The 18,291-nt window shown below is 40.9% G+C and overlaps 1 protein-coding gene across 1 annotated transcript in view; it reads right to left on the bottom strand.

The window, feature by feature from the left end:
* EZH1 (enhancer of zeste 1 polycomb repressive complex 2 subunit) overlaps positions 1 to 18,291 on the bottom strand; it is a 68,855-nt gene that overhangs the window by 20,995 nt on the left and 29,569 nt on the right. The window contains 5 exon segments of the mRNA XM_040436081.1: positions 1,877 to 1,979; positions 3,943 to 4,044; positions 8,297 to 8,440; positions 15,178 to 15,288; positions 15,882 to 16,002. Of these exon segments, the coding sequence (XP_040292015.1) occupies positions 1,877 to 1,979; positions 3,943 to 4,044; positions 8,297 to 8,440; positions 15,178 to 15,288; positions 15,882 to 16,002 (581 nt within the window).

An 18,291-nucleotide genomic window follows, 5' to 3' on the forward strand; every position in this document is an offset into this window, starting at 1 on the left:
CTTATTCCTATGTGTACAAGTATGCCAACTACTGAACTTCAAGAACGCAAACAGGCATTAAATAATGATCGTGAAGATTGAGCTGGCGCTTTCAACCATCCATGCCATAAAGCCTCACATTTGGAAAGACATTTTCTTTTCACATATATTCCCCTTTCAGGTTTAATTATAACATTCATTTTCTTAATGAACTCCTGTTTAGTGGGAGGATTCGGCTGGATCCAGTGGCAAGCAATTAATTTACGTGCCTCGATCAGCGTTCTTTGAATACCTAGCGTGAGCAGCGTATGCCCCACCCGATTGTCCAAAATCCCCAAAATGCAAACTATGGGATCCAGAGGAAGAGATATTTGAAATGCCTCCCTAATAACCTCAAGTATCTCCAATACATCCCTAGTTTAGTGCAGTCCCACATCATATGCAATAAAGAGGCATTGTCCGTGCCACATCTGGGACACCGCACATCACTCCTCACCCCGATCTTGTGCAAGAATATAGGAGTCTTATACACCCTGTGCAATAGCAGAAGCTGTGACATATGTTAGGCCTCACTAGGAGTAAGAGCTAAGATGCCGGCCCTCTACTCTCGAGATATAGGGCCAACATCCCTGTCCCATTTGGCTTTGATTGGTAAAGGACCAGGGTGAGTGGAATCCTCAAGCAGTTGTTTTATAAATTAGTGAGATCAGTCCTTTGGTACTGCCTTTGTCTAATATCTTCTGCATCAAAGGGGTAAGGGCCGCTAGCTCTAGTCCATACATAAACTGTGTTTGAAAGGCATGCCGCAACTTTAAAAATGGATAAAACGGCACCTGTGGAAATCCAAATTCTGTCCTTAATTGTTCAAAGGATTTGAATGTGCCATCAGTTTGTAGCTGAAGTAAGAACAGGACACCTGTCTTCCGATGGAGAGAAACCCTCTAGACGGAACATTTCTGGTGGGGGTTGCGCCATATAGCTGTAAATTATGTCCATCCTTGTACATTGAGTAACACATTGAATTTAGACTAGATCTTACACATTAGTCAAAAGGTTGGAGTTAGTTGAGTATTGCCACGCAACCCACCCGCTTCCAATAGAGCTATTGGTGCCTTATCCCTCAAAGTAATTCTCGCAAAGGAACCCAAATCTCTCATGTTGACCCCATCCTTTAAAATGATGAAGTTCAGAGGCTAGAAAATAGAGCCAACGGTTTAGTATAGACACGCCTCAAGTTTGATTTTAGCTATTTGTTTTTTTTCCAGATCATCGCTCTAAATATATACAGTATTTTATAAAAAAAATCCTGTGGCATCCACACCGGGGAGTTGTGAAGAACATATAGTAATTGGGGCATTAATATCATTTTAAGGAGGTTACTTCTCCCTATGGCCCCTTTAAAGCTTTTATCCCTCCTTCCACCAAAATCATGAATACATGAAAAGTGAGGCTCCAGTATTACTAGTGTTATTTGCATGTTTTGTTACTAATCATGTTACTCAAAGACTAAATCTTGCTATACACATTAGATAGCTGTCGGCAGGATGCCCGTTCGGCCGATAGCCATCTTTCCTGATTCTGCCATACACCTGCATGCTTGGCTGACTATGCATAAGCAGTGAATGAGAAGAGAGAAGAAAGCCACCACCAGACTCTTGTCTCAGTGACTTATCTCCCCACTAGCAAAAGAATGGAGGCAACTGAATCGAACTTGCCCGACCCTTATGCTTCCCTCCCACCCCTACAAAAAAAAAAATGTTTTGGTTGTTTTAGTGGGAGATATGCTAACAAATAATTCGGATTTAGAATAGGTATCCATTATGTTCTCAATTGTATACTTTGCAAAATTGACTAAAATAATAATAATACAGTACTATAATAATTTTGGATGATTTACCTTTTCTTGACTTCTTCTGGAAAGCCTCTTTCCGGAAAGACAGCAGAAATAGCACTAAAAATAAGATCACTTGGCAGAAGGCTTTTAGAGTTTCTCTTGCTGCCTAAAAAACATTGCAAGCAAACAACTTTACTAATACATGTAATGTTTAATTGGGGTACCGTAAATCTACGTGTTAATAAATTCAGGAGTGATGCTAAAATATAACATATATAAATGGTATTGTCCCAGTTTTTAGACAAATTACTCTTGATATAAATTAAAGCTGGAGCATGGTCCTCACAGTTCTAATCTGTGGATAAACCTCAAAAGAGCAATGCATGCAAGAATCTCACAGAACTGGAAGACACGGATTAAAATCCCTCAAATAAAAACTGAAAGACTCTTGGATGGCTACAAAAAACATTTACAAGCTCTGATACTTGCCAAAGGGGGTACTACTAGGTACTAGCCATGCAGGATTCTCAACCTTTTGCTTCGGGACCTTTTCCTTTTTTTGTTATTTTGAAAACGTAAAAGATGAAAATAAAAAAATTGTTTTTGCTTAAAATACAAAAGGAATGAGTCCTCTTTAACTTAATGCCTTTTGAAGATTATTCCATCTTCAACTTGCTTAACTGTTCACAATAACAGTAATTTTGACCAGGAGTGCCCAAACTTTTGAATGCCACTGTATATTTTCACCCTCCGTTCATGTCAGCTGTCATATAATGTGACCCCCCCCCATCAGATTCTCTGGATTCCACAGTGTTTGCTGTGTAGACCAGTCGCCGGTTTGTCTATTCTTTTTTTGTGAGGGCCTTAATGTCAGTCTCATAGGAATGAATAGAGTACGGGTCCACAATTATTTTTTCTATGCTACATTAACAAGAGTGCTAAAAGCAATTTATCTTTGTAAAGATTCCAACAACAGACTCAGGGCAAAGTATACAGTGTGGATACTTTAAAGTTATAATTAAGCACCATTAAATCAACATCCAGCAAGCATATGAACAGTATTTTTAGCAATATGTTATTTTTCCTGCTTGGATCTTCACATTTCTGAATAGTAGATTTATTATTTCTGTAACAACATCCATCCATTTTGTTGCCAGTTGTCCTCAACACTTCAAGTGTAATCACCCTGAGTATAGTCCCAGATTATCACGACCACAACTGGACAGCTTCATTTTGGTAACCTGGTCTTCAAGTATAAGTAAAGGTTCAACCAGTCTGAAGAACTCATCACTGACCACAGAATTCCCAGAAGTCTTTGTCCGTACCAAAATATCTATAATTCCCCAGTCTCACAATTTCATAGATTAGTTCTAACAATCAGGAAGAGTCACAGAAATACTGTGGCATTCACCTTTCTGATCCTTGATTTTATAGACCATCATTAAATTAAAATTCTTTCAATGGTCACTAATTGTTTCTCTGCCAAGTAGTGCCTCATTCATATCTCTTCTCTGCTAGCAGAGAAACACTGTCTACTATGTCTTCGTCTATAACTCAATAGTTACCTTTCATGCTGTCACAACTATTGTTTCCTTCATAACTCTCTCAACTTCAATTGTGTCAGCATATTTATTAATTTTCACTAGGGTCACCCTTTCAGCTATTAGTGACTTCAATATAGAAGGAATAAACACAATGGAGACTATTCTGAAAGGATCTGTGTAAATAATGAGACTCTGTACATGGAAAATAATAGCGGGTTTACATGTTGATCGTTCAGTGAAGGAGACCCCTGCCTTTACATGCAGTGATCTCCTTCACCATAAGAGAATGAAGGATCGCTATTGCGATCGCTCATCCTCATACAGCTGCACTGTTTCTGGGCAGCAGATCTCTTTTTAGACAGCACGATCTGCTGCCAAGAAATGATAATTGATGTGCCTACATGAACGACAGGATCACCCAATGAACAAGCATTTTGCTCGTTCATTGGGTGATCGGCAGCAAATTTAGATGGGCAGATTGTCTGGAACAAGTGTTCATATGAACGTTCATTCCCGATAATCTGCCTAAATATCAACCGGGGAAATTAACCTTAAGTCCAGCAGCATTATAAAATGGTTTCTAACCTCGTGTTTTGCCCTGAGCAGAAACGTTATCTTCTCCATCTGCTTTGGTGTCTACTTGGCCTTTTTTTTGAGCAGAATTACTTCCTGTGCTTTGGACCTCACCTGTACATTTGAAAGAAAAAGATGTAAAAACAAAATTCGCTGAAAAAAAAGAAAAATATTTGTGGTTTATCCTTCTGGCTGGACATGTCTCAGCAGAAGCACAATGAAAAGGAACATGGCTTAATATTATTTGTGCAAGATACAAAGAATGGTCAAAAGCATTCTGCAAGGAGAAATCACACACTCCTCATCAGTACAGAGAGAGGAGAGCAACCATGGCAGACCCTGCAAGGAGAGCAGGGCTTTAGAGTTGGTAAGCCAAAGTTCTGACTCTTGACTCCTGCATTTCATCACACCCCAACTACAGATCCAACTCCTTTATAAACGTTACTGTAGTAAAATGGTAACATCAAGCTTTTTCTTACTTATTATCATAAGTAATCAGGCTACTTAGATGGAACACAAGCCACATTTATTGGAATACAATTTCTGCAATTTCTGAAATGTTCTAGGCTCCTGTAAGTAAATATGCAATGCACTATGCATTTAATAACTGGATAACACTATTAAGAAATCTGTGAATTTGCCCTTAGAAAAAAATTAGGCCCCTTTCACATAGGCGTCGCGGAAGAGGTCCGGATGCATTGCGGGAAACCCGCGCGAGTGTGCACGCAAATTTCTGTCAGTTTTGTCTGCAATTGCGTTGTTCAGTTTCTTCCACGCGAGTGCAAAGCGTTTTAATGCGTTTTGTACGCGCGTGATAAAAAACTGAATGTGGTACCCAGACCCGAACCCGGACTTCTTCACTGAAGGTTTGGGTTCGGTGTTCTGTAGATTTTATTATTTTCCATCACAACATGGTTGTCATGGAAAATAATAGCATTCTTTAATACAGAATGCTTAGTAAAATGTCCCTTGAAGTTAATAAATAATAAAAAAAAAATTACTCACCTCATCCACTTGATTGCGCAGCCGTTATCGTCTTCTTTCCTCTTCTTGCAGGACCTGCAAAAGGACCTGCGCTGACGTCACCGCTCTCACCACGTGGCGAGCGCAATGATGTCAGCGCAGGTCCTTTTGCAGGTCCTGCAAGAAGAAGAAAGAAGATGATAACGGCTGCGCGATCAAGTGGATGAGGTGAGTAATTTTTTTAATTATTTTTTAACTTCAAGGGACATTTTACTTAGCATTCTGTATTTAAGAATGCTATTATTTTCCATTATAACCATGTTATAATGGAAAATAATAAAGTGAATGGACCTCATCCCTATTTAATAACATCATCTCCTTAGCAACCATCCGTGAAAATCGCATAGCATCCGCACTTGCTTCCGGATGCAATGCGATTTTCATACAGCCCCATTCACTTCTATGGGGCCTGCGTTGCTTGAAAAACGCAGAATATAGAACATGCTGCGATTTTCACCCAACGCACAAGTGCTGTGTGAAAATCACCTCTCATGTGCACAGCCCCATTGAAATGAATGCGTCAGGATTGCACCCAAGCGGAAAACTCGCCCGTGTGAAAGGGGCCTTAGAAAAGCTCTTTATGTATGTCGTGGAAACGCAGGGAATCATGTGCAAGTCTAAATGGAAATTAAAGAAACATGTAAAAAGTGTAGCTGCTATATTCAGTGCTTGCCGGTTGTCTGGGAATAAACAACTTTTCATAAGTGCTCTCAGCTTGCCTCCACTATGGAAATATTCATACTTAAATGTTATCCGCAGCTCCGGTCCTGGGCACTGGGTCCTGTGGGTCTACTGAGGTTCGTCTCTCTGGCATGAGCATGATCATCTGCTGCAGCCAATGACTAGATTCAGCAGTCACATGTTGATAAGAGACATCATCGCTGAAGCCAGTTATTGGTTGCAGCAGAGCAGAATATCATGCCTGTGCCAAGGACGAATTAAACAAGCGACGGACCGGTAGATGGACATATGTGAGCCAGCATGCAGGACTAGAGCAGCTGCATTCTTTCCATAGCAGAGGCAGGCTGCAGGCACCTGTGAAAAGTTACCTATTCCTGGACAACCCCTTTAATGCTGTCTTCCTGTTCGGTCTAGTAATTTGGAAATAACTGCAGGCATAGCCATTAGTGAACTTTCGCCTCTGGTCTTCACTAATGAGCATGTGCAGCACTGTTTCAGGCGTTGTAACAGCATGAAGATACTTAGTATAAAGTACAGGAGAGGTAAGAACTCATTTTCTATCACCACTAGAACAACCTGCTTATCACTGATTCTGATTAGATCATAAAGTATATGTATGATTAATATTTCTAAATTTATATGAAAGTTTATACATTAATTAGACAATAAAAATTAGGGATAATATTCTTTTTAAGCTGGAGTTGGTACATTTCTTCAGATTCCAACTCCACCGAAAACTAGATTTGACTCAAACTCCACAGCCCTGGAGGGGAAAAAGGGTATCAAGCTCTCCCAAATATCAGTGTCTATAAGCACATGGGAGAAGAGATTTCTCATGGGCTCTACAAGGGGAAATAAGTCCAGGGATGTATCTGTGTTGATGCATGACAGCTAATGAAGACAGCAGCATCCTGGACATACAGATCCCATACCCAGCATGTATTACAGGGATTGAAACAACAATGTGAGAAAAGTATAAAAATTAGTAGCAGGTTGCAGGGGGGCTGAAAATAACTGAAGGAATAAAGATTGCACAATGAAAATGAGTGCAATCTTTTGTAACTCAAAGTAACTACAAATATACAGTACAGACCAAAAGTTTGGACACACCTCGTTCAAAGAGTTTTCTTTATTTTCATGACTATGAAAATTGTAGATTCACACTGAAGGCATCAAAACTATGAATTAACACATGTGGAATTATATACATAACAAACAAGTGTGAAACAACAGAAAATATGTCATATTCTAGGTTCTTCAAAGTAGCCACCTTTTGCTTTGATTACTGCTTTGCACACTCTTGGCATTCTCTTGACGAGCTTCAAGAGGTAGTCCCCTGAAATGGTTTTCACTTCACAGGTGTGCCCTGTCAGGTTTAATAAGTGGGATTTCTTGCCTTATAAATGGGGTTGGGACCATCAGTTGCGTTGAGGAGAAGTCAGGTGGATACACAGCTGATAGTCCTACTGAATAGACTGTTAGAATTTGTATTATGGCAAGAAAAAAGCAGCTAAGTAAAGAAAAACGAGTGGCCATCATTACTTTAAGAAATTAAGGTCAGTCAGTCAGCCGAAAAATTGGGAAAACTTTGAAAGTAAGGGCTATTTGACCATGAAGGAGAGTGATGGGGTGCTGCGCCAGATGACCTGGCCTCCACAGTCACCGGACCTGAACCCAATCGAGATGGTTTGGGGTGAGCTGGACCGCAGAGTGAAGGCAAAAGGGCCAACAAGTGCTAAGCATCTCTGGGAACTCCTTCAAGACTGTTGGAAGACCATTTCAGGGGACTACCTCTTGAAGCTCATCAAGAGAATGCCAAGAGTGTGCAAAGCAGTAATCAAAGCAAAAGGTGGCTACTTTGAAGAACCTAGAATATGACATATTTTCAGTTGTTTCACACTTGTTTGTTATGTATATAATTCCACATGGGTTAATTCATAGTTTTGATGCCTTCATAGTCATGAAAATAAAGAAAACTCTTTGAATGAGAAGGTGTGTCCAAACTTTTGGTCTGTAACTGTATGTAAAAAAAAAAATCATTTTTTTCCATGTTATATTTGTCCATAGGCTTAGGGTATGAAAACCTAATTTCAGTAACTCATCACTGTGTACAGACTTCATTAATTAAACATACAGGTGCTAAATTCTACATCTCCATTGATGAGTGTTGTACTCACCATAGAGGCAGATCCCACTACTACTATGTCGCTCAACTCCTTCCCTTGCTTTCGGATATAAAACCATGGCATTTTTCTGCAGCGACCACTAGAAGGAACTCAGAGCATAGAGATTTTTACAGCTTCCATTAAGCTCAATGATAACTGTATAAATCCCTATACACTGAGCCCCCGATAGTGGTGGCTGCAGACAGCCACTTTTATAATATGTGATGGAAGCTGGATATTTGAAGATGTAAGGGGAGCTTTATCAATTTACTCATGCCAGTTGCCTGGTGTAAATATACTGAGAAATATGGTATTCAGAAAGAGCACCAGGTTTATAAAGCATCCCTGCTCCACTTTTTGAGTTAGGCAGTCAGAGAGTGTAGCAGTTAACATAAGAATAAACCAAAAATAAACTTGTCACAAGTAGTGCTTTAATAAACAAGATGCATGAACTTTAGAAGGAGCAACTACAAGGGTCTACATAACAAATTATTTACCTTCCTCAGCAATTCTCTTTCTTTTACGTGTCATGGGTCCTTCTCCTTCTGACTTGCGTCCTGACTCACTCTGTTTACTTTCACCTTCATCTGTAAGAGCACCAACCAGCTCCAGAAAGCTGGCATCATCCAGAATGCCAGCACCTGCACAGAACCAAGTCAGCTTTCTTAAGATTCTTCCAAACAAAACCTAAGAAATCTCGCAGTTCAGTCATAAATTTGTACATTTGAAACATCAAAAGGCTTTAAAGAGCAAAGCATAGCCGGTAAAGACATGTAAGAGATCCACATAGCCCCTTTGCTCTGAGTGACAGCTGTAGCATCCTACCAGGAGACCAATACAGTTGTCACTCAGGGCATAAAGGCACCTCACGGGCAGTTGCAGAAACAGAAGCTGGCAGAATAAAACTTTATACTCACACTACTCCTGACGAGAAAAGCTTCTGAAAAGGTATGTTTGTACAGGTCTCCTTAGCCTCAAATCTAGGGCTGTCAGCAGATTTGCATGGTCAAAACTGCTGACAGACTGCATTTAATATACACCACGAAAAATGCAAACTAATAAGCACATCAGATGGAAGCATTATATTAGTCAGATGCTTCTCAGCATAAATCTGTGTAAAGCATGAAGCAAATTAAGCATGACATTCAGCACATCACACCAACCTAGATGACTTTAAAAACTGAGTTCTAAAGTAAGAACCCTTTTGAGCAGGTTAAGGTTTATACCAGTGTTTGGACTGGCAACATTATTTTTACTATAAAGAGAAAACAAGGTGTGCACTCATTTTTTAGTTTTGCATATAGGATGAACTATTTAATATAAACATATAAAAGCGGAAAAATAAAATAAACCATTACATTACATATATAATCCCCCAGAAAAAAAGTAAAAAAACCATAAGCATTAGTACTTCATTCTCAATTGCGATACATGATGCTGTAAATACATAGATGAATATATGCCAATTCCAATACAACGTTGCGGAACGAATCCGGACCCATTCATTCTCTATGGGGCCGAAAGAGATTTGGATAGCACACAGTGTGCTGTCCGCATCCGCATTTCCGGAGCGCGGCCCCGATCTTCCGGTCCGCGGCTCCCGAAAAAAAATATAGAACATGTTCTATTCTTGTCTGCAATTGTGGACAAGAATAGGCAGTTCTATAGGGGTGCCGGCCGGGTGTATTGCGGACCCGCAATACACTACAGACGTGTGAATGGACCCTAAAGCTTTAGCAATACTGCCCCTCAATATTCAGTGGTATTTAATATAAATTCATGGTAAAAAATTGCATATTATATGGATGGTCAGTATGGCTAATATTCTGTAATATTTGCTGACACTTATAAAAACATTTCACATTATTCCATAAAAGCGCTGACTGTTCTAAATAAGTAGCAGCACACGTGTCTCGCCTGGCTTGAAGAGCAAGAAGTAAGTTCATCATAACCAGCACATTGAATTTAAATGTCCTTCTACACTCATTATACAGTCGCTGACTGGTTGAAATAGGTAAAGATGAAACAGTTGACAAACTAGACACACATATCTTGCTTGATTTAAAAGCAGAAGATGAGTTCATCGTTATTAGCACATTGAGTATTGATATCCTCTTGCAGTCACTGCGTAATAATGATGAGAATGTATCGCCAACTTTGTTAACGAATATCGCTAGTATTGTTTCCAATATTAATCACTTTCTTGTAGCAAAGCTCATCAGTCCTGAGGGTATGGGGTTTAGATTTGTGCACTTACCCTTCCTCCTCTCGTATCAGTGCTAGGTAATTTTATACCTTATGGAGATCTCTATGGCAGCAAGCTTCCAAGTTGCGGATCCCCAAGCGGTTGGTTAACGTTGGATTTGTAGGGCGCCATCTCCTCCAGCAGTGGCAAGTTCGCTCCAATATTAGTGCTGTTGTATATACCTTAGGCCCAGACCATATGTAAATGTATATAGGTATATTATAAATCAGTGGTGGCGAACCTATGGCACGGGTGCCAGAGGCGGCACTCAGAGCCCTCTCTGTGGGCACCCACAACCTGGAAAAAGTCTATGGTGTACCAATATGCCTTAGACTTTTCCTGCCATTCAGCAGCGCAGGGCGCACTATGAACAGCACAGGCAGTGCACTGAATGTAGGCAGGATATTGTAAAAAAATTATAAAGTACATGGAAGATATTCTATATTGGACTGTAGTATTCAAGGTAAATTGCTGTGTTGGCACTTTGCGATAAATAAGTGGGTTTATGTTGCAGTTTGGGCACTCAGTCTGTAAAAGGTTCGCCATCACTGTTATAAATGATTGCCAAACGTGTTTTTCTTTAGTGGCTTATATTTGTAAATGTGGCGATACCATCTTTTTACAGTGTTGTGTAATAGTAACAAGGCTGGATCAAGTTACAAATTGGGTTGCAAAAAAAAAACACGTGTATGGAGTCCTTTTGTGTCCCACTAACATTGCAATTACATTCTCTCTTTTTGTTGCGGTATTTGTATATTTTCCCACCATAGAAACATAGAATGTGTGTCGGCAGATAAGAACCATTTGGCCCATCTAGTCTGCCCAATATACTAAATACTATGGATAGCGCCTGGCCCTATCTTATATGAAGGATGGCCTTATGCCTATCCCATGCATGCTTAAACTCCTTCACTGTATTTGCAGCTACCACTTCTGCAGGAAGGCTATTCCATGCATCCACTACTCTCTCAGTAAAGTAATACTTCCTGATATTACTTTTAAACCTTTGCCCCTCTAATTTAAAACTATGTCCTCTTGTAGCAGTTTTTCTTCTTTTAAATATTCTCTCCTCTTTTACCTTGTTGATTCCCTTTATGTATTTAAAAGTTTCTATCATATCCCCTCTGTCTCGTCTTTCTTCCAAGCTATACATGTTAAGGTCCTTTAACCTTTCCTGGTAAGTTTTATCCTGCAATCCATGTACCAGTTTAGTAGCTCTTCTCTGAACTCTCTCCAAAGTATCAATATCCTTCTGGAGATATGGTCTCCAGTACTGCGCACAATACTCCAAATGAGGTCTCACTAGTGCTCTGTAGAGCGGCATGAGCACCTCCCTCTTTCTACTAGTAATGCCTCTCCCTATACACCCAAGCATTCTGCTAGCATTTCCTGCTGCTCTATGACATTGTCTGCCTACCTTTAAGTCTTCTGAAATAATGACCCCTAAATCCCTTTCCTCAGATACTGAGGTTAGGACTGTATCACTGATTGTATATTCTGCTCTTGGGTTTTTACGCCCCAGGTGATTTATCTTGCACTTAACAATAATATCTATAATACTTCATTTAGCCCTATGTCTATGTTTTTGCAAGAGGAGATGAACTCATCTTCTGCTTTATTAATCAAGCAAGATATGTGTGTCTAGTTTGTCAACTGTTTCATCTTTACCTATTTCTACCAGTCAGCGACTGTATAATGAGTGTAGCAGGACATTTAAATTCAATGTGCTGGTTATGATGAACTTACTTCTTGCTCTTCAAACCAGGCGAGACACGTGTGCTGCACTCAGCCAATTGATTTAGCGCTACTTATCGAACAGTCAGCACTTTCATGGAATAATGTGGAATGTTTTTATAAGTGTCAGCAAATATTACTGAACATTTGATCTGCGGTATTTGTCTACATTTTCTATAGCCATACTGACCATCCATATGATATGCTATTTTTTTTTACCATGAATTTATATTAAATACCACTGAATATTGAGGGGCAGTATTGCTAAAGCTTTATTCAACATATGCTAAATTTCTCTATATCTTGTGAGAATTGAAGACAGACCCATTTTTTTGCAATCATATATTGGAATTAGCATATATTCATCTATGTATTTAAAGCATCATGTATCGCAATTGAGAATGAAGTACTAATGCTTATGGTTTTTTTACTTTTTTTCTGGGGGATTATATATGTATGTATTGGTTTATTTTATTTTTCTGCTTCTATATGTTTATATTTTTATTAAATAGTTCATCATATATGCAAAACTAGAAAAAGGAGTGCACACCTTGTTTTTTCTTTATTTTTATTCACTATTTCTACTGGGATTGGGTGACCCAGTTAGGTGGTGAACCCTCAATATCCATTGTATTCGGGTGTAAGCCCCCTTTCTATCTTTTCTTATTATTTTTACTATGTCGTCATACACATTAGACAATCGCTGGCAGAAACTGCTGATTTTAGCTGGACTAGTCAACCATCTAAGGCTACTTTCACACTAGCGTTCGGGTGTCCGCTCGTGCGCACCGTTTGAAGGGGCTCACGAGCGGCCCCGAACGCATCCGTCTGGCCCCAATGCATTCTCAGTGGAGGCGGATCCACTGAGAATGCATCCGCCTGCCAGCGCTCAGCCTCCGCTCCGCTCAGTGAGCGGACACCTGAACGCTGCCTGGCCGTGCGGAGGCGATCGGATCCGTCCACACTTACAACGTAAGTCAATGGGGGCGGATCCGCTTGAAGATGACACCATATGGCTCAATCTTCAAGCGGATCCGTTCCCCATTGACTTACAATGTAAAGTCTGAACGGATCCGCTCAGACAACTTTCACACTTAGAAAATTTTCTAAGTTTTAATGCAGACGCATCCGTTCTGAACGGATGTGAACGTCTGCATTATCGGAGCGGATCCGTCTGATGAAACATCAGACGGATCCGCTCCGAACGCAAGTGTGAAAGTAGCCTAATGTGTATGGGGTGTCCAGACTTTATTCCGATGTCAGGGAGAAAGAATGGTTGAACATGCTGGTTTTCAACTTATCAGGTCTTATGTTCTCAAGGGAGAAAAGCCTCCACCAGGAGTCTGACAGCAGCTTGAGAACTCAGGCATGCTTGGTCGAGCAGAGTGTGCATGCGTACAGAGGGTTCAGGAGAAATAGTCATTGGCTTAACGTGCGTTCGGCCAGCTGCTGTATAATGTGTGTGGATAGCTTTACTAATTTGATCTTGAGCAAAAACGTGCCATAATATATTCTGAATGTTTGGTAATTCTTTTCAATGTACACACAAACTAAACTTTTTACTTTTTGGAAAGATAAAAATAACAGCAAAATATAAAAGCTACCCTACAGTTTCCATAAAACTTCACCAGCTGAATATTAGTCCGACCTACACAAATCACATTAGTGGCTATAAGGCAGGCTTTAGGCCACTGCTTGCCTGCAAGGACCACAGCAAGGGGCGGCAGTCTATATGGTCTCCAAAGTAGACATGAGGAGTCACTTGAATTTGGAAAGGCAAATAGTGGCGTGTGTGCCCATCTACTGAAAAGCAGAAGGAGGTGTGTTTTTTTCTATTAAGTCCAGCATTGTGCTCTGCAGGGATTAGAATGTCCTTTTAATAAATCTTACATGCATGGCTTGTTAGCGAATGAGTAAGGACTATATTAGACTGGCCGGTGTTTGGATAGGACGAACATCGATCAACAATAAACATATCAAACAGCGCTAGTTTGCATCGGCCTTAATACACTGGCCATCGCAACAAAATATGAGCCCCAGTCCTTCCTCCACAATTCAGCTGTACTGATTATCAGCAGTACATCACGGATTACACTGGGTGACATGCTGGCGATAGTAGGCATCTTTTATTATGAATGATATGAGTTTCCTCATTTGCCAGATGAAATGCAGGACAATTACATGGGCCAACTATCCCTAATTATTCATATAATTGGCCCAAAAATCAGCCAGTGTAATATGCCCTTAAGAAAATATATGAAATGTAAAGACACGAGAGAAACTGGGTAGCTGAGCTTCATACATGAGCCAATTGTAGCACTACAAGTGGACGCATATGCCATGAGATGCAAGCCATCAAATTCAGAATTCCTTAGAATGTAATAATTCCCAAATGAACAAAGCTAGAATGGATCGAGTCCACCATACACATACGTGCACGGTAAGCTCTTCTCATCTCTGGGAGAACAAAAGGATCAAGCGACAAAATTCAGTCCACCCAATCCTTCTCTCCCTTGGCATCATCTGGTGGGGAGAATTGGGAGCTCCCCATACACATTAGACTGCCAGCTTGTTCTTGGTGGTTTGGCAGACAATACACTAATGTTCATGAGGCCTTTACTGTTTTTCCAGAAGTATTTAATAAGCTAATAAATCAACAGTTCATTAACATAGGAGGTGAGGGAAGAACTTTTCAGTATACTCGTGTCCTCCCACATCAAAACACAATGCAACCATCTGGCTTCCTACAAAACTGCATTGCGAGTGTGTTTTTCTGAGAATGTTGAGCACCACTATGTTGGCACAAAGGGCAGGTAATAAAAAGGAGTCAGGACATCCTAATTAAAGGGGGTGTCTGCTCAGGACATTGCCTGTCCATACACAGGGAACACCTACTATGGAGCCCAATTATTTACTTGCGTGTGGGGCAGCAGCCAAGGGCAGGTCTTACTCTGGAGGCTTCAGCATGGCATGTTTTACATTGTCGTCTACTGAATTACTATTTCCCTTGCAAAAGGTCTACGTAGTTGTAGCTCTTGCCCCAGAAAAAAAAAACAGCTGTTGGCTAATAGGTACAGTTGCTGGACTTCCAGTGATCAGCTGATTGCCAGGAGGGCTGCACTGAATTTGGAAAAGGAGTCAATTACAAATCAATGCATGCAAGACTTCGGAAAGCATTTCACAAACACAATGGAATAGGCAGAAAGAAAAGACAAATTAAAAGAGCGTCAACCAAGAAAGGACAAGCAAGACATTGTTACGCACTCAGAATAAAACCACTTTGCTATCTTGTCTTACATACAATACTGCATTGCCAGTTAACCTTAGAAATATGTGCAAAATGGTAACTGTACTATCAGCAGGATCCTTTTGGCTTCCTCATGTCAAAGGGATGCATACCCGTTTTCGTTGTGCTGTTGCGTCTGGCCGAGAAAGAGTGACCGTACATAAACAGACGCTCACGTTCATGTAAGCGTGGACTAGAGGTCATTGCAGATGGAAAATCCACCTCTGTGATTGGAAAACAAATTAAATGCACTATGAACAATCAACAGTAATTATTACAATTCACTCACTATGTGAACAACTGTTTATTAGAGATGAGCGAATCGCCTTCAGATGAAACATCCGAAGTCGATTCGCATAAAACTTTGTTTTAATACTGAATACTATACGGAGCAGGAGCTCCGTACAGTAATAGAATGTATTGGCTCCAATGATCAGAAGTCATTGCTTTGCGAAGTCTCGCGAGACTTTGCACAATAACTTCATAACTTAATTTGTACTTGTAAAAAAACATTTCCCGAACTCGGGTTCGGTTCCAAGTGGTACCTTGTCCTGTCCCCTTCACAGTATGAGTTCAGGAAATGGTTTTTTACAGTACAAATTAAGTTATGAAGTTATTGCGCGAAGTCTCGCGAGACTTCGCAAAGCAATAACTTCAGCTAATCGGAGCCAATGCATTCTATTACTGTACGGAGCTCCTGCTCCGTACAGTATTAGAACGAAGTTTTACGCGAATCAACTTCGGATGTTTCATCCGAAGTCTATTCGCTCATCCCTACTGTTTATCTGAAAGCCTATTAAATGTCACAAAAACCCACCTTCCTCTCCGTGGACCTTTCCATCATAGTTACTGATCAATTCCTCAATAAACATTTCATCCTCCTCTTTAACGTGGTCCCCCATGTAAGGGATGTTACACAAGACCGTCTCATCTTCCACCTAAAATTCATGCAGAGAAAGGATATGGATAAAAACCGACCATTAACTTCCTTAAAGGTGTTGTCCAGCTTCTATAATAATTTTATCTAGGCACAGGTCAGCATAAAAAGACACTCATCTTCTCCATCTAGAAGTTATAAATGATTAACTAACAGTTTGCAATGAGGGTCCAGTTGGGTGTTACTAGTTGAGGGTGTGTCCCTGCACAGACTGCCATTGCCAACACTGATTGGATAGTGGCAGACTGTGCATGAATACACCCCAATTGATAGCACCCTGCTCCTTCCTATTGGAGTGAATGGGACGGAGCAGTTATAATTACATCTGCTTGCTGCGGCAACAGCAATGGCGAGCAGGTAAACAGTGAAGAGAATGCAGTGCTCGCAGGAGCGCTGCGTTCTGCTCAGCCAGCTGATCTGGGGGGATGGCAGGAGTCGGACCCCCGCTGATCTGATATTGATGACCTAACCTGAGGATAGGTAATCAATACAGGGAACCAGACAATCCCTTCAACAGAATGGAGAATATTTATTAAAGGACAGAGACATCACTGCTGAAGCCAGCCAATGGCGGCAGTGGAGCAGGTGACCATGCCTGTGCTGGGGAGGAAGTAAATAAGCCGCAGACCGGAAGATGGACATGTGTTAGCCAGCACGCAGGGCTGGAGTGGTGGGAAGCAGGCAAGTACGATTCTTTCCCTAGCGGAGTCAGGGTGTGGGCAACAGGGAAAAATTAGTTATTCTCGGACAACTCCTTTAATATTGTCTTAAAGTTAGACACTTGGAACTAGATCAGGTAGGTATATCACAGTGACTCATGCTACGATAAACCTGGCATTTCTCCTGTCTTTATGCCTTCTATGGGTTGGCTTTTTTTACAGCAAGATTTTGCATTGGCACATTTTAAGCCACATGGTTTCCCTGCAAGCCACACCCCCTTTTCTCCAAGTCACGCCTCATTTTCTAGACACTAGTGAGGGGGAAAAAGTGTCCAAACACAAATCTGGCATAAGGCATGTTTGCCAGTTTTCTGTGAATTGCCCTGATTATCTATGCAGGTGATTTGGAGCTCTTTAAAATGTTCAAATCAAATGCATTGTTAGGACATAGACTGCAGGACTACATTCATGTGAATGGAAAAATAATCGTTTTCATAACTAATAGAAGTCTATGGGGCTATTCACATGGACTTTTTTTTTTTTTTTAAACGACCAGTGGATAGTGGGCGTCAAAAAATAGAACATGTCCTATCATGTCCTATTTATGCCCATTTTCACGGCCAGACGGACTGAATTGAAATCAGTAATCCTGTTTTTAATGGGCGTTTAGACAGTAGTACACCCATCTAATGGATGTAAAAACAGGTAATAGTAGATTTCAGGGGTAAAAAAATAAATAAAAAACACCTCAAGGGAACACTAGTTCTGCACTGGAGGGAGCAGGACCTGTGGCTCCTAGTGTCGTGATGTCACCTGTGAAATCACAACTCAGAGTGTCAGGTCCTGCTCCCTCCAGTGCAGAAGGAGTGTTCCCTTGTGTTCAAGTAGATGAGTTTTTATTTAAATTTTTTTGGACCCAGCAGAATGGAGGGCACTATTGGGGGTCAATATTTATACTGGAGGGCTCTCTTGGGGGGCACTATAGACGCTGGGGGGCACTATATATACTGGGGTTGGTATTGTGGCCATTATTTAAACTGGGGGCACTGTGGTGGTGTATAATATATACTGAGGGTACTGCAGAGGTTGTGAGGTTCCAAAAAAAAAAAAACGCCATGAAAAACAAATGCAAAATGGCCATTAACACCTTAAGGATTGGGCTCATTTTCACCTTAAAGCATATAAAGTGACATATATTCTTCTATTGGTCTTAATATGCTTAATTAAACTATACCATTATCACCCCTCGCTGCCTTTCCTTTACTTATAAAAAGTGTTTATCAATATGCAAATTACCTTACTTTGTGCCCAAGGGGCTGTCCCTCATTCAGTTGTGTGCCCAGCCGCGCCCCAACTGCCGTCTCCTAGTGCCTAGTTTTTTTTTCTCCCGACGCAGTGAAATCCCGCGCATGCCCATCAGACTCATCTTGTCGCTCCGTGCCTGCGCCGGATAAGGTCCCCGGCACCCTCCAGCTTCAGTAGAAGATAGTACTGGGCATGCGCGGGATTTCACTGCGTCGGGAGAAAAAAAAACCGCCCAGTGCAGTGAATACTAATGAGCTGGGCGGCACTAGGAGACAGCAGTTGGGGCGAGGCTGGGCATACAACTGAATGAGGGACAGCCGCTTGGA

The sequence above is a fragment of the Bufo bufo genome, chromosome 6 (genome assembly GCF_905171765.1).
Source record: "Bufo bufo chromosome 6, aBufBuf1.1, whole genome shotgun sequence".
Taxonomy (NCBI): domain Eukaryota; kingdom Metazoa; phylum Chordata; class Amphibia; order Anura; family Bufonidae; genus Bufo; species Bufo bufo.